General features: G+C 36.3%; 1 protein-coding gene across 1 annotated transcript in view; it reads left to right on the plus strand.

Moving 5' to 3' along the window:
- LOC121430346 (ras GTPase-activating protein 3-like) overlaps nt 1–15,668 on the plus strand; it is a gene marked incomplete at its 5' end in the record, with an annotated part of 97,498 nt that extends 81,830 nt beyond the window's left edge. Inside the window, 12 exons of the mRNA XM_041627625.1 lie at nt 10–116; nt 4,252–4,332; nt 5,563–5,646; nt 6,193–6,263; nt 8,595–8,707; nt 9,127–9,209; nt 10,481–10,551; nt 11,744–11,833; nt 13,187–13,234; nt 13,567–13,670; nt 14,304–14,484; nt 15,065–15,668. Coding sequence (XP_041483559.1) covers nt 10–116; nt 4,252–4,332; nt 5,563–5,646; nt 6,193–6,263; nt 8,595–8,707; nt 9,127–9,209; nt 10,481–10,551; nt 11,744–11,833; nt 13,187–13,234; nt 13,567–13,670; nt 14,304–14,484; nt 15,065–15,110 — 1,079 coding nt within the window. The remainder of the gene's footprint in view (nt 1–9; nt 117–4,251; nt 4,333–5,562; nt 5,647–6,192; nt 6,264–8,594; nt 8,708–9,126; nt 9,210–10,480; nt 10,552–11,743; nt 11,834–13,186; nt 13,235–13,566; nt 13,671–14,303; nt 14,485–15,064) is intronic.
- Nucleotides 15,669–19,840: the final 4,172 nt, after the last annotated feature.

The raw sequence follows: 19,840 nt of genomic DNA on the forward strand, positions 1-19,840 counted from the left end.
CCCTATTAGATGACCCTGATGCCAAATACTCCGCTGTGAGCGGTTTTGTCTTCCTTCGATTCTTTGCTCCTGCCATCCTCTCCCCGAGGTTATTCCACCTCAAGAAAGAAAACCCTGTAAGTATAATCACTTCATGAGCTTAACAAGATTTGTTTTCAGATGCGTTCATAATGAAGAAAAATACTTCACTTACATTCCCAGAAAATAAGTAACGATTTGAGCGTCAAATCATCCATAATTTTATTTCAATCAGTTTTTTTTAGCTCACATTAGGATTTGGTGTTAGGTCAGGCAATCGGGGCCCCTCCTTACAAATAGTTGCGATTGATCCTATCAATCGTAACTCTATGGAAATCCATCAGTGTCATAATTTTTTATACAAGAAATCTGCAAAATTTCCTTTGTAAACAGAAGGGAGCACACTGAATTTTCAATAAAGCAATTTATGAATACCGTAAGTAACGGTGTATTAACCGCACCCCCAACTTTGGACTAAAAAAAAAAAAAGAATTCTTCTCACATTTACATGCATATTTGAGGTACGAAGAATCAAAATCTAAGTTTTTAAGATTTCAAAGTATCCAAAGAGATTACCGGTATGCGGAAATCTGCTGTTCTTGATCAATTCATCTACAAATGTTAGAGAGAAAGAACGGTCCCGACAATATTGGCAAATTACACACTCACTCACCTCACAGTCACAGTGTACACACACACACACAGCACTGCCATTACATTGCAAACTACGATACAGTACCATTCATGCCAGTACATCTTATCAAATTATGATCTGTGTCTTTCCCAGCGTAGGAGGAAGAAACATTCACATTGCTTCTTGCATCACAACCTCACAATCACTTTCAGAAATTTGATGTCTTAGCATGAATTTTGGATACGGGATTACAGGAAGGTTCAAGAAACAAAGAAATTGACATTTTTTCCAGTTGTTTTTTACGGCTTCGTGCCGTCTCTCTTGTGCGTGGTTTACATGGTATCTTACGAAAAGCAAACAGGAAGGAAAAAAACAAGCTGGCGCGATGACAAAATATTACCGAGTATGCTTGGCGTCTCTTTCAAATTAGCCAGGGGACTTCACTACTTTGAATGGAGAATAAAGTCAAAATTAGTGTCATGAAGGTGGGTGCGTTTGTTATGGACAACATTTAATTAATATTGTAATAATCGCTTCCCATTACCCGTGGCTCATGCCCCTCTAAACGACATTGTCTGGGCGGCTACGCCCGGCCACTCGATGTGTTGTGAACTGGCAGACATCGTACATGTACGGAAGGGGTTTACGGCGGGCTGGCTCAGACCCGTCACCGTGTATAAACCGCACCCCCGACTTTTGCTTCCAGAGATGCCAACCCTCCCGATGAAATCGGGAGGCTCCCGAAAATTCATCCCAACTCCCGCCCTTACGATTACCATCCTTATCCTCCCGAAATTACGATTTTTTTGCATTGATCAAATTGGATTGGAAGGACATGTATCGTCTGCTAACTTTAGCATGTAGTAACTCCATTACGTTCGCTGCTACTAAATTCTGTGTGAAAAGTAGACAAATAAGGAGCAGCGAAAAGCTGGTGCATGTGATATGCCCAACGGGAATCCACTGTGCACCAGGCCGGTAGGCCCGGCTAGCTTTGCGAGGCGTGTGCGCTCGCGGCCACTGGATTTGTCGAGTCGTGCGGTGGAATATCGGTGTGTGATTTCGGCGTATTGATGGGTTGATATTGACACGAAATGGCGGAAAATCAACAAAAGAAGACCAAGAAATGGTCTCAGAAGTATAAGACTGAATACAGTCTCCAGTACCTGTGTGTTCGGAAGTCGGAAAGAGGAATTACCATGCATTTTGCGCAATTTGCAGCGTGGACATTTCAGTTTAGCAGGGAGGTCGTGATGATAATTCAGAAGCACTTTCGTTCGGGAGCAAACGGCATAGGCCTACGGACATTGCGATGACAAGATCTTCGAGCTCCACTAGTACCCTGTTGTCTTTATTTCACCAAGCAAGGGACCAGCTTTTCTTTACTGGATTTATAGTGGAACATAACCTGCCTATAGCCGATAGTGATAATTCATCCTTATTATTGTTGTTGAACAGGTACTTCTTTTGTCCCCTCATTTTTTATTTACATGTGAAAATGCATATTTGATATTTTTTATGTTAAAAAAGTGGGATTAATGTTTATTTCAAAACATGTGAAATGCCCCAAAATAAGGGTCAGATTGCACCAGAGAGCATCTAGAAACCCAGAGCTTCCAGGGCCCTAAGGCGGGCCCTGGACCCCGGCCGCAAGGGTCGAGCGCTCCGCGCTCGAGATGTGCGCTACGCGCACATAATTTGGTGGCGGTTGCAAATCCTCCCTAATTCTGATTTCCAAAAGTTGGCATCTCTGTGCTTCATATCCCGCCGAGAAAAAGTTGCGTTTAATACTTACGGTATACATCATTTCTAGAAAACATTTTGAATAAAACATGGATTTTAGATGTTGATGTTGCTGGCTTTCCATAGTTGTGATTGATTGAATCAGTCATTACACTTTGTAAGACGGAGCCCTGAATTGTGCTTCTAACACAGAACTTGAAATCAGACAAAGAATCAGAAATTAGACTCAATGGCCCGTATTCTGAACTCAGGTTTAAAGTCCTAGTTTAATTATGGAGAGCCAATTTCGGCACAAATCCCTAACAGCACACATCCATTTTAGTAATTCATTTGACACTCAAATTGTACATATATTGGGGGGATTGATAAGTGAAATATTTTCTTCATTATGAAAACATCAGGAAATAAAATATTATAGTAAACATAAGACACATACATAAATAAACAGAATTTTTGAATTTTTGGCTCCCCATAATTTCAGCACCGAGTTTGACCGTGGTCTAAGTTAAACCTGACTTCAGAATACGGGCCTATGTCTTGTATCCCAAACCTGGATTTAATGGAAACTTTGGCCTCAAGTTGTGATTTAACTATGGAAAGCCAATTGTGACACAAAGCTCTGACTGTGTAGGTTGAATGAATCAGCCCAGTCAACTCTCAAGTCATAAATGTCTGGGAGTAACAACTAAAACAGTTCTCTTCACCATTGGAGAATGGGGATAGAACATTGGAGAATGGGGATAGAACAAAGTAACCATAGATGTTGTTTGAAGGTTTGCATGGTGGCATGTACAATTGCTGATGTGGTTTACGGTACACCATGTGGAGTGTTATAGAAACAGTGGATAGAAGAAGAGAAGAAGTGGATAGGCGAGAAGTGGAGATTTGAAAGTAGAGTATTCTTTCTCGAAAGTACAATGTAGTCCTGAAAAGGACTGTAAACCAGAAGTAATGGTGAGTGAGAACAGCTCGAGTAGTAGAGCTGATGAGGAGATGCTGGCTTGAGTCGGCGAGTAGAAATGATGAGTACTCTACTTGAGTCTACTCGCCGACTCAAGCCAGCATCTCCTCATCAGCTCTACTACTCAAGCTGTTCTCACTCAACATTCTTTCTTGTTTACAGTCCTTTTCAGGACTATTTTCCAGAAAGAATACTCTACTCTCAAATCTCCACTTTCTCGCCTATCCACTTCTTCTATCCACTGTTTCTATAACACTCCAAATGGTGTACCGTAAACCACATCCGCAATTGTAACCATAAGAAACATACAATGTCAAAAGAATTTGACATTGTTGGCTTACCATAATTTCATAATTATTTGTAATTTCACAGAGTGAAAGTTAAACTGGACGTGAGAATATGGGGCGATGTATTAATAATAATAATACATAAGATTTATATAGCGCACTTTCCATCTTGATTAGATGCTCAAGGCGCTTCAGAGCAGAACAACAAAAACTATTTACATATATTCATGTAATACATGTCTGAACAATAAGTCAATGTCTATCAAAAAACACTCTTATACCGGTAAGTTTTCTGGTTGCTCTTGAAGGTGGTCACTGAAGTCTGGGTTTTCAAACTGTGTGGGAGAGAATTCCACAGGCTAGGTCCTGCATGAGCAAAGGCCCGCTCCCCGCATGATTTCTTAGCAACTGGAATTTGTAAGAGATTAGATGATGAGGATCGTAAATTTCTTGAGGGTTGGTAATGATGCATCAAAGACCTATTGTAACTGGGGGAAGTTCCATTGACTTTATGAAAAATCAAAAGAAGGATTTTAAAGACTATGCGTTCCTTCAGGGGCAACCAGTGAAGAGTTTTTTAATGATCTTTTATTTTTGTTCGTTCGTAGGATGAGTTAGTCAGCAGAACACTTAAGATGGTTTCCAAGGCGATACAGACACTGGGTAACCACGTCAACCCGGATAAACTGGTATGTTCGTGTAATCCATATTTTTTGCTCAACTTTTAAATGATATGATTATGTATGAACTTGCAAGTTCCTTGGTATGGGGGTAATGTTAAATTTGAGTGAATATCAGTCAAGCATTCTTCTACTAGTATATAGGAAAAGATTTGTCATCAACCTGTGTATTTAAGAGGAACAAAAAAAGTAGGATATTCCTCAACTTTATCATCATAAAAAAAAACTATTAAATCAGCAAATTTGGTGGAAATTAAAAAAAATTATGCATTTCATTCCCAATTTCTCTTTTCTTTTTTACTTATATATTTGTTTGATGTTTATGTATAAATTGTCTTTATTTCAGAATTGAAATCAGTTAATGAACCAAACTGAGCTAAACTTTATCCAAAATTATTTAGCTTTTCTCGACTACAAATTAATGACATAATCGGTGCAATTCAGATTTAAGAGAATTCAGAGGACATTGTTAATCATAAAATAATTTCTCAGACTGGTGTATGATATGACAGCAGAAAAGATAAATGAAAGCAAGGAAATCCTAAATTTGTTGACAAGAAGTGACATTCCTCGAGAAGCATCATTCAACTAAGGCTGTGTTCAATGTTGATTTTCAAATTTCAACAGCAACATGAATTATGATTGAAAACTCAATTACAAAACACCCAACACAAACACGATCAGCGGTGCACTGTCGAAAATATAAAGCCGTTTACATGTTGACAGGCATGTTGATCGTCTTTAAATTTCCTCTTTTTGTTAGCACAGCTTTAGTGTGCACTTTGACCCATCACAAGAAAGGTCACTTCTGGCACCTGTTTGTGAAGGCTTCCACTGCGAGAGCAAACTCAACTGTGTTCAATGTCGCATTTGCGATGCTCGATGTTGTAAAATTTGAGCTGATCACGTTTACAAACGCATTTCTTTTACGTTTAAATTTTCCTCCGAATCAAGATTTGGTAAACGTTTATTTTTATGACCGGGAATAGAGGACATAGGACACACTCTTTGTTTCTCATTATATCCACGTTTTATAATCATGTTATCAGTCCTGATCCATGTTGCTGTTTAAATTTGGAATTCAACATTGAACACACCCTTAGAGATACTTACAAATCAAAACAACATTTCCACATTTGGATGACAAATGTTTACAACATAACTCTTAGACCACAAGACCACTATCTCAATCTGTATCCTTTTCGCTCATTCTTGTGTTTTCCTTGTGATTTATTTCAGAGTTCTGTCAATATGAAAGAGGAGTATATGACACCACTCTACTCAAACATACTGGATAGAGAACATGTACAAGGAATCAGAAAGGTATGTTCACATTGAGTTGATTTAACGTTTCGCTATTTGTTTAAAGGTATTGAATCATAGGGGAATATGTACAAGGAATTTGAAAGGTCTGTTCACATTGAGTTGATCCAAAGTGTCACTCATTTGTTTAATTATCTTAAGACATAAAGAACATATACAAGGAATCCCCAAAATCTGTTTACATATTGTCAGTCCTATGATTGCCCCATGTGTTTCATTCTATGTAGGGTCTTGTTCATCTGTCTGTTTTCTCTCATTAAACTAAAGAATCATTTGAGGGATCATCTTCAAACTTGGTCAAAGTGTACTTGTAGGAGTGATGATGTTCTGACAATATTTTAGGGTTAAAAGGTCAAGGGTCACGCATCACAGAGGCCATTGTGTTATCTTGATGATTAAAAAAAAACATTCTAATGGTCAACTTCATATGGTCAACATAAAACTTTATATCAATAAAAGAAACAGTAAAAGGATGAAATGCTTTATTCTCCATGAATTCTTTTTTTTTTAGGAATCATGTTGAAATTATTGTTTGTTTTCCTTCAGTTTCTGGAGAAAGTATCGTCAAGTAAATCCAAGACCAAGTCCATGGAGGCCCCAGTGGTATTAAAAGAAGGGTAAGATAATAGTAATTTGATATTGATAACAATAGTGTGGATTTCTAGAGCGCATAAACTGTTCACAAGACAGTCATGGCACCAGCCCAGCACCAGTTGTATGGTATAACACAAGCTAAAAATATTAACAAAATCTATCTAAATTCATCTGAAATATACGATGCGAAATTTCCAAACATTGGCCAGTATATGCAGTGTTTCATCACTCACTAGCTACATCATATTTGGTAATAAAAAGATTGAGATTTTTAAGAAATTAAATATTTATGTATATTGGCTTAGTTTTTTAGGGTAATTTCCTTATGCAAGGTTATTATTTACGTTAACTCAAACTGTAGATAGATATCTTGATACTTAAAGAAAATCGATGTTACTGATGAATTATTGACTTTGTTTCACAGTCATAAAACACACAAATTTAATGGACTTTGTCATTTGATTATGTTGTGAGGGAATATGATTTCATTTTGTGTCTCACATTTCATTTTCCAATAAAAGTAGATCCAGTTTTCTCTGAAAGTGTCTAATTTACTGAACCAAATGACATTTCAATTTGGGTTTTTTTTTAAAATTAATTTATGGTCATTTACTTTTATAGACACTCATGTATTTTGCATTGTATCTGTTTCACTTATTTTTTTTTGTATATTATATTTTTATATTTACATTCATTTTGCATGCTATTTACATTGATAGGTGTCTAGAGTAAGCATTCTTGTTTGCTGTGATGATCTGAACACATTGGCCTGAAATAAAAATGTGGTTTTGAAAATCGTCGGTGAAACCCACGGTTTATGCAGATTTCTTGTACAAATTATGCTTAATTTACAGTGTATATATAAAAGCGTCCACTGCTGATAGATAATCGCTTTTGTCAAAGTGCACTAAATTGATGCCTGTTGCTATGGTTGAGCATGCTACATGTACATGTATTTTATTCATAAGTCCACTGTTTTGGAATCATTAATTCAAAACAGTGGTATCCTGAATGAAACAGTGTGCTCAACAATGGCATCAATGTGGCATAATGTGACAAGAGCCTGGACATTTTGTTACACACAGTTATGCAGGAAATCTGCTTAAACCATGGGTTCAACCAACAGATTTCAAAACCATCTTTGTGAATATTGACTGTTAGTTTAGTTTCCATTTGTTTGAATTTAATTTTTTTTAACCAATTAACTTGCCTTAGATTAGATCGATTACAAATATAAGTAACTGTAGAAGATTGATCATGGGCATTTTCTAAAAATAATCAACCTCTTTGTATTTTTTTTTAAAATTCATCAAATCATATTTTGAAACTCTGATATAATATCAAACACATTTGAAACAGCATTTTTATGAATATTATGTGTTTATTTGATTTATTGTTGGTAAAATAGAACCTCAATTAGGCAAATGTATTAGAGATGTAGTTCGTCACTGACGTTTTGAGTTTGAACTAACCCCACGAAAATGGCAATCTCCATCTAGAGACTTCATATCTGAAGGAGCCCAACTTTGATTTGTTTATCTTTTCTGGCTGCTGACTATCATCTATAGGTTTTTACATGTATATATGAAAAGATTACTTTTTAAAAAGTTAAAGATAGGGTTGGTAGGATCATCAGCCAGTCGGAATCAAGATGTTCATAGTAATTACCATCAGGGCAAACACAGCATTTATTACTTAATCAAAGGACAAGTCCACCCCAACAAACAGTTTATTTGAATAAAGAAAAGAAAAATCCAACAAGCATAACACTGAAAATTTCATCAAAATCAGATGTAAAATAAGAAAGTCACAACATTTTAAAAGTTTTGCTTCATTTCACAAAACATTTTTCTGTGGTAGACCTGACCTTTAATGGAGTATGATACATGCTTATGTATACATGAAATTAGCTAACAATATATAAAGATGAAAACAGATAGGATTTTTTTAAATACTTCAAGTGATTCTGCTGAGAGGATCTTTAGTGGAAAGAAGGTCATTCCAGAGAGATGGAACTGAAGAGGCAGCAGCCTTTAAAAAAAACAATCTTAAATCTTAAAATCCATATTTTATTGTTCAAAATAGACACCAGAAATAAAATACTCCAAAAATTTGTTTTGCCGAATTGATCGTGGGCCCGGCAGCCGCTGTGCAGCGCCAGATCAACGAGGCACTATCCCTTCAATTGTTGAACGCCAAACAGGGTATCAGCAACTCCCATCTTTTAACGTCTTGATCTGTCGTGGCTGGGGTTTGAACCCCCGACCTTCCAGTCGTGAGACGGACGCTCTACCAACTGAGCCAACACACCGGTTTCCGAGAGTTAACTTTGTTCTTTGTACATTTGTTTGTAGGTACATGATAAAGAGAGCGCAGGGTAGGAAGAGGTTAGGTATTGGTATGAAGAACTTCAAGAGAAGATGGTTCAGGCTTACAAACAGAGAGCTTACATATTCTAAGAGTGATGGTAAGTCTCAACCACAGTCACATTTATTTATCTATTCATTATTTATTTATTAGTGGCAACCCCTGCAACCTTCTAATAATCGATTTGTTTTAATAGAAAATGCACTTTTTTTTTCCCTACATGTATGTTTTGCTTGTCATGTATATGTATATTATTATTGTATTTTTTTGTTAATGTGTTTATGAAAAAGTGTTGATAGGGCAAAATGGTGTGTGTTATATGTTATATAAGATAGTGATATGGATCCTTGTTTTTTTTTATTAACCATAGCTTAAAGAAAATTGTTTATATCAGTCCAAATAGAATCGTATTAAGTGTTAAAGAAATTGATTTTTAAATTAACTTCACTTTTTTAAGTACATGAAAATGTTTTTTATCTCTTTATCTTCCTCTCTGTGTCTCTCTTTCTCTCTCTCCAGACTGTTTACCGCTGTGTACGATACCCATCTCAGATGTCTTAGCTGTGGAAAAACTAGAAGAAGAATCATTCCAAATGAAATTTGTAAGTTTTCAGATGAATTCACCAATCATTTTTCATATTTTTAAAACCTCTCACAATAGGTGGTGACAGGTTATTCGTCTATCTCATTTTAATTCTGGTGATTACTAAAAAAAACACTGTATTTATCAACTTCAAACTTCAAAATTTACACTTGAGGTAGTCCAGAATCCGTTTTCAGTCTCACCTGCATAGCAGAGCGAGACAAAATGCTCCGCTATTCTAACGTTGGTGTCGTCAACATTGACATTTTTTATTCAAGGTTAAGTTTTGAAATTCACCATTACTGAGAAAGTATATTTACCTTGTTCACGAATCTCGGACATAAGGGTAATCAAGTATTACTTAATATCATACCCGAGTTTCGGGTCATATGACTCAGGTCAAAGGTCATTTAGGGTCAGATTACCCAGGTCAAATGTCAGTTAGGGTCTAAACTTAAACCATGTTGGAGGAATAAACATCAAAATCATAACCTTAGGTTAAGTTGTTGATACGTCATCATAACCTAGAAAGTATATAGAACTAGTTCATGAAACTTGGACATAAGGGTAATCGAGTATCACTCAACATCCTACCAAGAGTTTCAGATCACATGATCAAGGTCAAAGGTCACTTAGGATCAATGAACTTTGGCCCTGTATTAGTTGAATTGCCATCATAACGTTGAATGTGTATGGATCTAGATCATCGAACTTGGACATAATAGTAAAGTATCACTGAACATCTCATGTGAGTTTCAGGTCACATGACCGAGGTCAAGGGTCATTTAGAGTCAATGAACTTAGATTAGGTAGGGGAATCAAAACTAAATCTTTACCATGTTAATTTTTTTTGAAATGTCAAAACTTTGTAAATATATGGATCTAGTTCATGAAACTTGAACAAGAGTAATCAAGTATTGGTGAACATCCTGCACGAGTTCCAGGTCACATGACCAAGGTCAAATGTCATTTCGGGTCAATGAACATAGTATTCTATTACGATTTTTGTGTGTGTGATGAATTATTCCATAGTCTTTTTCAAAGTCAGCACTGCTACTATATTGAATCGCGTGATGCAGGCGAGACTGCCAGAGGCATTCCACTTGTTTTTTAATACCTGCATATTTTACTGGTTGATGAGTTATCCCACACTTTGTAAATTTTGGTTTATTTACTGCTTTAATTTAGGTAGGTTTGTAATGTAAATGGTTATGTCAATTATAATTTGATTGAGGTATTTATGTATTTCTAAATAAATAACATTTACCCTTATTCATCTTTCATTAATAGATGTTCCAAGTTGTTCAACCAAAGAGAGCCCTATACGTCCAAGCCAGCAACTGTGTAGAAGAGAAAGCCTGGTAAGAAAATCTTTTCCAACTTATTATTCTTTTCATCAGAATTTTCTTATTAAAATAAAAATACACTTTTAACATTTTTGCTGAGTTAAAGACAAGTATTCTCTATATTTAATTAAATCGATTTGTCTCACTGCATAATGTACATCCTGTCGTTCCATTTATGTCTATTATCTTATTACATTGACTTAATCCCTTTGTTCCATCACAATTAGTTTGTAGCAGTCTTTCAATGCTTTTCGGAAAAATCAAAGAAAAATCAACTTTGTTAACTATTACAAGCAACATCAAAATAGAAAGACTATTTTGAGGTAATAAGAGGATAAAGAGCTAGATTATTGAGTATTTGAACATATAGATATATGTTGTATGAGGGAATTTGTCAAAGTTCAGTGCTGCATCTTCTAGCTGGTGTCTTGCTATATAGGTGCTTTTGTAGTGGCTTTCTCACACTCTCCAATGGGTGATTTCAAGTCCGGTGTTGGCATTGGTGTTGGAATTTGGATTGCTTCCCCTAGCTCCAAAACCTATTCTGAGTTTGTAAAACAGATCCAGATCACATTATTGACATCTCAATAACTAGTGAGTGACTTTTAAGGACCATCTTCATTTAATGTTTGGTGTTATACTCGTGTAAAATGGACCATACACCAACACTTAAAGGTCAACACTGAACTTGAAATCATCCATTCTTTTTTATCCATGCTGAAATATGGGGATTGGTAATGACAAGCAGCCGTTAGCTGGTGAGTGTTTCATAAAGCTGCTTGTAAGATAGGAATGACTTTACGCATGACTGGTGATCCGTTCTTGTGATGTGTGATATCCCTATGTAACTGATGTATGACCTAAGAACATGTTCCAGTCGTGCATGAAGTTGTGCGTAACTTTACGAACAGCATTATGAGACCCCCACCAGGGGGGTGTTTCACAAAGATTTAAGTATGACTCAAGTCGCAAGAAATGCCTGGTTGTGTACGGTATATGACTGCATGGGTCAGATCGTGCGAAGAGGATGCGCACTACTGCGTATTGATTAATAAGATTACATGTTACAAATCATGTAGGTGCAACTCTAAGTCATACTTAAATCTTCGTGAACCCCCCCCCCCCAGGATTCCTACTTGAAACGTGTGATTCTGACTTTTGACAAAGTGCTTAAAAATGAATTATTCTGTCTGTTTGTACCTCTCAGGATCGACATTCTTTCCAATATATGCAAGAGCAATCGTCATAGATTAAGCTATTATCATCCCGCTGCCTTTGTCAATGGTCATTGGATGTGGTAAGTGTTTAGGAATTAAAAACAACTCACTGTCCCTTTCTCCTCCCTGAGCCTATACATGTATCTCCATCTCTTCATATCCTCCTCTCTCTTCCCCCAGCCTTCCCTATACCCCCCCCCTTATTCTCTTCCACTTTATCCTTCACTCCATCCATCCATATTCCTTTACTCCCTCATGTTCTCCCCCCCTCCCTCATTTACTCACTCCCTTTCACCCCCCACCCCCCACCCACTCTTCCTCCCCGGCTCCCTGAAGGGAAGGGAAACCAGAGAAGGCATGGAAGAAGTAATAATAAAATAAAAATGGTATGTTATTTCAAGATTGTTCGCATTAAGAGCTGAATTGTACAGAACTTTTACATAAAAAACAATATAAACCATAACAGTATCAAAATAGGATTATAAAATTACACAAAGCATTAAAAAATATACTATCATTAATACTTTGGGGGTTAATATGAATCAACAGAATATTTTCAGATATAAGTAATTGCAAAACCTTTTTAATATTTGCTTAAGATATAGTATACAAGAAAGCAGAATGGAAGGATTTATGATTAGTGATTAGAAGAGGAGAGTGAGAGGGTTTGGTTGATAACGAAGGAAGCAGGCAATGACAGAAGATAGGAATAAGACTCCTAGGGGGCGTTGGAACAAAAGCCCAAGAGGGGTTACTGGTTTGTTTAGAAAAAAATTGACAAGTTCGTTTTCACTTCCAAATGGTTATTTCTGTCCCGTACCCTTCGGAAATAAAGTTATATATGACTCTCCTGGGGAGATCTCCCTATGCGTTTATTTGGTAATAGAGGCCCGATGATGTGCAATATATAGCTTGCCAACCAAAGTGGGGGTGGGGAGGGGGTGCTTCTGCACTTTTTCTTTCCAGAGCCACGATGCTCCCTCCAAAAAAAATTTGCAAGAAATCTTCCAAACCTAGTAAAAACTGGAAATTTTATATTTTTTGACCCCCCCCCCCCCCTCCCCAACAACACACACAAATAAAGAATGTGCCATCTCACCATATGTTTGTAAAAACATTTATTTGTTAATTTAATTTTCATCCAAAAGAAAATGCAAACAAATAAATTTTTGTATAGGAGCGGTGGTTATCAGTGTGTCTGTCTACCCCTTATGGTGACAAACACAGGGGCCCGTTGCATAAAACTTTTTACCTGAGAAAAAGCGGGTTGTTATTACCGGAGTTTGTGCCCTGTGTTAAAGTCAATGGCAGAAATCAGTCTAACCTTAGTTTTCAGTCTTTACCAGAGTTTTCTCAGGTAAAATGTTTTATGCACAGGCCCCAGATTTAAACTTTGGATCTGTCTTTTATTTGCATTCTACCTTTTTTTTCAGTTGTAAACTGCAGAATGAATCAGACAGAGGCTGCACACCAGTAACAGGGTGAGTTATACATGTATATACTTTATTTTAGTTACACTGTCAACGACCATCCAAAGAACAATAATGATAATTAGAAATTGTTAAAGGGGTTTGAGACACCATCCTCACTACCATTCTGAAACTTGTTTACTGGAAATTCGTTTAGTAGAACTTGTTTTACCTGTAATGAGAACCGTCAAATAATCATAGACAAAGAGTAAATCAGACATAAACTTACATGTACCACTTCACCAAATTTTGTGCATTAAATGGGCTTTGATGATCAAAGTTGCCTAATTAATTGAGATATATTTGCATTATACTTTTCTGTTGTATTTGTCTTTACTCTGTAGGGTGGTTCCGTGGAGCGTCACATTAGATATAGACCCAGACAGAGAAATGGAAAGAATCTATACGTTATTCAAAGCCAACATTGCCAAACTAGAAAAACTTGAAGGTGAGTTCAAGGTGAAGGTTTAAATTTAAAATGCCTTAAATCTGTATGAATCGTTCAGTGGCTTCCTCATTATTTAACCCTTGTTTTACTCAACATGTGTTACAGCGACCGCACACCTTACAATTGGTCTGCGACCCTATTTCAGAATAAAATGTTGTAGAATTTAATGCTAATAATGAGACTTGGAATATGTGTAATGTTCGAAATCATTGTATGAATACGTGTACCTATGTTCAAATCTGTGACTATGCTATCATCCTTCTTAGAATAAAAGCAAATTTGATATCTAGTCGTAATGACGTCGTAGCAGTCGTACCATTGGCTACGATTTGAAAAACCAATTTGGCCATTACTCCAAAATAAAGGTTTGCAATCTTTCAAAATGATTATATTAGTACTCTCAATTAATTTTAACCTCAAATAAAACGTTATGTTCCATTCACATTTTCAAAAAATTAGCAAAGTGCGATTTGTTCCAAAAACGGATCGCCAACAGTCGTAAGGTGTGCGGTGGCCTTTAGAATATTATGTTCAGCCTGAAGTACCCCTTTATAAAGCCTTCTTCCAATGAATGATTTCCGTGGTATGATTAAATTTCTAAACTTACTTGTTTTCAAAATTGTATGTCTTCAGATGCATGTGCATTACAAGCCGTCTACCAAGGTACAAGGTCGGAAGCACCTCCCATGCTGGTTGAAGACTCCAAGAGCTGCTTCGAGACTGTCAAAGGTCTGCTGTACGAGCTACAGCAAATAGAGGAGTCACATGTCAATTACAGAACGAGGAGAGAAGAGACCAGAGAGTATGGAAGCAAGTACGTATCACTTCACCATGATTATGTGGGAACTGTCTAGGGTCTTCTGACTGATTGAAGAAGTTTGTCTTGGCTCTAGGGTGTCATATTATTAGGAGAGGGGAGGGGAATGGTCAAACGTGTTGAACAAACAATGACCATATCAAGAACATGCTAATAACTTTGAATCTACCAAGGCAAGCTGTCAAAAGTGCCTCTCTTTTTTGCTGCTTACTTACTTGAAGTTTTGTTTCGGGGCTGCTAAGGGTCTACTGAGTTTTTGAAGAATCAACAGCAATTAGAATAAGGAAAGAAACAACCTGGGAAATGTTCCATGAAAACAAAGATTCATTTTTCACAAACAATTTTCCACTGCTTCACTCAGAAATAAGGATTCCAGTGGCTTATAACAAGTAGTTGGTTAGAAATCACTGACTTTTTCTCTCATGAAATAATCTCCTGATAGTCTACCAAGATTCTTCTTTCAAGGAAAGTATTTGGAATCACCACAAGATCTACTACACTTTGTTTTCATGTCACAATAGTTCTAACTGAATACCGTCCATGCATATACATGTATCTCTTTCATCATTCCATGTAGGCAAACACCAATCGGCGATGAGAACTTCAACAATTCCTTCAAATGACAACTAGTCATGGCATTGTTTGGAATTTGCCTGGTTGGTCTGTACCATGCCAGCATTACTACCTTCCACTGATGAACAGTGCGTCATGGCTTCAAGAAGAATATCCTCTGATGATCCGTTTCTTCAAGCGTTGCACTTCTTGCTGCAGCATGTTAGAGGTTGCATATCATCAGGATATCTTTTGACACACCTCTCATTGTTTTCACAGTACCAAATGCGGGCTATGTCTTAAGGGGTATCTCTGGCAAATGAACAGGTCTATTGACAACCTCTTCTGTGGAAGAAGAGCCTACATTGTTGATCAGGCAGCATGATTTCTTCACAAACATTCTTCGCCGAGGCTCGTAGAGGTGACTCATTTTCAGTCATCGGTGAATGAATTTGAGCAGTCAGGATTTGTTCCAATGTACTCCACATGACAAGTTAATGAGTAATTTGAGCGTGGTATGTTAAGAACCAAAAGAACATTCATTGCTGGACGCTTTGACGTAAAGCTCAACAATTGCTCACTTACTGATTTCTACAATCAAGTGCATTGATTATTGGTTATGATCAATTTTTAAAAAATCAGTCCCACGGTTTATCACTAAGCTTTTTTTAGAGGGCTAAGGTCATCCCTCAAACATTGCGTTTTTTTCTGAAGCTCTTCAGAATCCATTTCTATCGAACAATTAGTAAATCATTTCATTGGTCAGTATTGTTTGCATGTTAGATGTGATTAGCTGTATGGCACTGCGGCATTTTGTAGTTACAAGCAGACTTTGCTTTTCAAGTAAATGTATCTTTATATTTAATGCCGACCATGCTTGATGCCATTTTCTGAAAATGCAGCCGTTGTTTTTTGTTTTTTTAATTACTGTCTTTGCATCAGACTTCCATTGGGTTATCAGTGAAAGTTATACACATAGATTATTTCTGTGGCATTCAAATCTTCAAAGCCGTAGGCCTGTAATCTGAAGTCGGGTTTAAATGAGAATGAAACCATTGGAACAAGATAGCTTGTGTGAAAACAGAAAAATCAAAGAAACAGATCAACGAAAGTTTGAGAAAAATCGGACAAATAATGAGAAAGTTATGAGCATTTGAATATTGCGATCACTAATGCTATGGAGATAGCAAATTGGCAATGCGACAAAGATGTGTGATGTCACTTGTGAACAACTCTCCCATTACTTTGGTATATATTTCACTAGAATTGCCTCTTTTATCACATCTATCCATAAATAATGTGTTGTGTTTACAGGCATGTAATACATATTTTTTAAGAATACATCATGGATAAAGAGTTTGTATCATCATAAGAAAAAGCAAAAAGAGACATTTTGAGGGTATTTTATAGTCCACCAAAGGGAAAGTTGTTCATCAGTGACATCACACATCCTTGTCGCATTGCCAAAGTGAGGATCACCATAGCATTAGTGATTGCAATATTCAAATGCTCATAACTTTCTATTTGTCCGATTTTTCTCAAACTTTCTTTATTCTTATTCTTTGATTTTTCTGTTTCTACACAAGCCTATTTGTTCCAAAGGTTTCATTCCCCTTTAACTTAGACCACGGTCTATGTCTGTGCTAAAGTTATGGTAAGCCAAACGTTTCAAAAATTCTGTTTATATTGTGTATTTCTTCTGTTGACTATTTTGTTTTCTTTTGCTTTCATAATGAAGAAAAATACTTCAGTTATCATTCCCAGACAATTATGAACAATTTGGGTGTCGTATGAGTTAATAAACTGAATGTGTACTGTTAGGGACTTCTGCCCCAATTGGCTCTCCATAGTTAAACCACAACTTTAAACCAGGGTTTAACCCTAAATAGACTGGGCTATTTCGACGCCTAAGAAGACTGGGGGGGGCTGATTCAGCCCCCCCTTATGATCTCGGCCGTCGATCGCGCGATCGCGACGAAAATTGGCACACGCGTTACCCATGGCATTATCTACAAAACTATAACATCAAATTCTGCAAAAATCTCATGTTTCATTAATTATGCTAATTTATGCGTAAAATCATAAGTTTGCTGTAATTAATAAAATAATGCCCCTGAAATGCTAATTTTCGTTTCACATACTCTAGATAGGCATCTGATCAAATTTATTTAAAAAAATTTCAACATCACATTTATTTTCTTATGTATTCTATTGTTTTCTAAATTTCTTATGTATTTCTTTGTTTTTCGACTTTTTGTTTTTTATTGTTTTTTCAATGGAAATTGTCGGGGACTTTATTTGGACCATAAAAAAGATAAAATTAATTGATTTTAAGCAGTAAAAGGAAAAATAATGATACATTTATGAATTTTGGTTAAAAACACTATTTGCATTGGATTTGTACACAAATTCACGTTTTTGAGTAATTTTGGGTGTGCATGCACTTACGAAATGTTGCGTAATTTCCGAACCGCGTACCCGGGGGTCACAATTTTGGTCTCAAAAGTTGCGCGAGACTTGAAAGTAAAAAGTCAGTGAGCGACGCGGTCAAAAAATTTTGCGCGGCGGATTTATCGCGAAAAATGTCGAGGGGGGGGCTGAATCAGCCCCCCGCCAGTCTTTTTAGGGTTAATTTAAAACCAAGTTTAGAATACGGGCCATTGTCTTTGTTCAGCACTCTGCATTCAGATTTAAAACAGTGAGCAGATGATGCTTTAGATATGATAGTCACACTGGACACTTAGGCCTGTACTCTGAAGTCAGGTTTAATTTAAACTCGGGTTTAAAGTTGTGTTTTTAAGTATGGAAAGCCAATTGTTACATAAATCACTAACAGCAGAGATATAATATTTCAGCTCATTTGACTCTAAAATCATTCTCAATTGTCTAGGAACTTTGAATAAGATAATTGTCTTCACCATCAAAGAATCAGGAAAGAGCACAGTAAACATAAGAAACATACAACTTAATAAAAATTTTGACACTTTTGGCTTCCCATAATTTTAGCAGAGTTAGACCATGGTCTAAGTTAAACCTGACTGCAGAATATGGGCCTATTCATGTTAAGTAAATGTTGTTGAGAATACTCTTAGCAAACAAAACCATTTTACACACTAAAGTATTATAAAATCATTAATAAAATCATGGTAGTCGGCTGAGATTTCAAAATAGGTCTGTGGATGAAGATGTGTGAATTAAAAGTATTTTAATATGAAATATTGGGTAAGAGGGATAGAAGCTGAAATTCAGTGTAGATATATGTTAAATGAAACCTATATCCAGTACTTCAGAATTGGAAAGTTACTCATTTAGTACTTTGGTCAATAATCCTTATTATTTCCAAAATGTGATTGTCACATTAATAGGATGAACATTGTAATCTACTTGATTTCAGTATTGTGAAGAATATGGTACTTAAAGAAAAAAAAAGATATTAGTACTTTTACTAGGAATGCAATAATAGTAAATACGATTAGCTAAAACAAATTGTTATCATCATCTCATCTTAGTAACATCATCATCATCATGGCTATCATCACCACCACTGTGAATACTACTGCTGCCGGATTTGTATTGTTTATTTATTCATACGTTGTTTAAAAGCTTTTTCATTATCATTATTTTGTAAAAATTTTAATCCAATCCTCATTTGATAAATAGGGCTATTACCTTTCATTTACGAAAGTGCTGCAATTCATACCATCCATCCCTTATCAACTCTTTGCTAGATTTACAATTGGAAATTCAAAATTAATTACTCTTTACAATCTGCTTTTAATAGTCGAGGCTTTAAAACATGTACTAATTGTTCTTTTTCCAAGTGTTCACATGTCATACTAGTAAACTGAAGGTCAGTACTATGACAGATTTTGTTTTTGGGTCAATATAGTGTACATAATGTACTTTTTCAAGATGACATTCCATGTTTCCATTGTCAATTTCATACTTTATTCCTTTTCGCCATCCTTTAAAGGGACAGTAAACTAACGGACACTATGGCCCGAATTCACAAAGGTGGTTTTGAAAACCACGGTTGAATCCATGGTTTATGCAGATTTCCTGTATAAATTACGCTTAATTTAGCGCGTATCTTCCAATGTCCAATGCTGATGCGCGCTTTTGTCACAGTGTGCCGCATTGACGCCTGTTACCATGATTGGTGTACGCTATTCTATTATTGAGTCCACTTTTTGAAGAGTGGACTCATTAATTCAAATCAGTGGACTTATTAATAAAATAGCGTTGATAACTATGGCAACAGGCGTCAATTTGGTAAAATAAGCATGATTTATACAGGAAATCTGCATAAACCATGGACTCAACCGTGTGTTTTCAAAACCACCTTTGTGAATTCCGGCCCTATGTGTAGTCTCTCATCGTGTGTATCATTAATACCCAGTCTTGAAATATTCCTTTGCGATAACTATAATAGCCTACAGAGAATAAAAGAATTGTAAAGAGGAACTAAAATGTTGTGAAAGGAAAAGTACTTGTTTTGTTACATGTTAAAATAATGTTAATAATGACTGTGATATCATTCAAATGGGTCTGTATTATAAGACTACACTGCTTGGAATGTTGCATTGTGGGTTATATGAGTCTCTCTCGTCCCATGTCGGTCATCAGCTTTCAGCAGGATGTTTTCGTGTACATTAGAATGAAATCTTAGTTCATGAATGCATGTGAGATTGACAATCTGATTAGGTTCTGCTTGTAATATGTGAAGGCCACGGCACACCTTTCGACCTGGCTGGTCTGCGACTGAGTGAGGGGAGATGAATCGCAAGGTAGTCATATGCCT

The sequence above is a fragment of the Lytechinus variegatus genome, chromosome 16 (genome assembly GCF_018143015.1).
Source record: "Lytechinus variegatus isolate NC3 chromosome 16, Lvar_3.0, whole genome shotgun sequence".
NCBI classification, from domain to species: Eukaryota; Metazoa; Echinodermata; class Echinoidea; order Temnopleuroida; family Toxopneustidae; genus Lytechinus; species Lytechinus variegatus.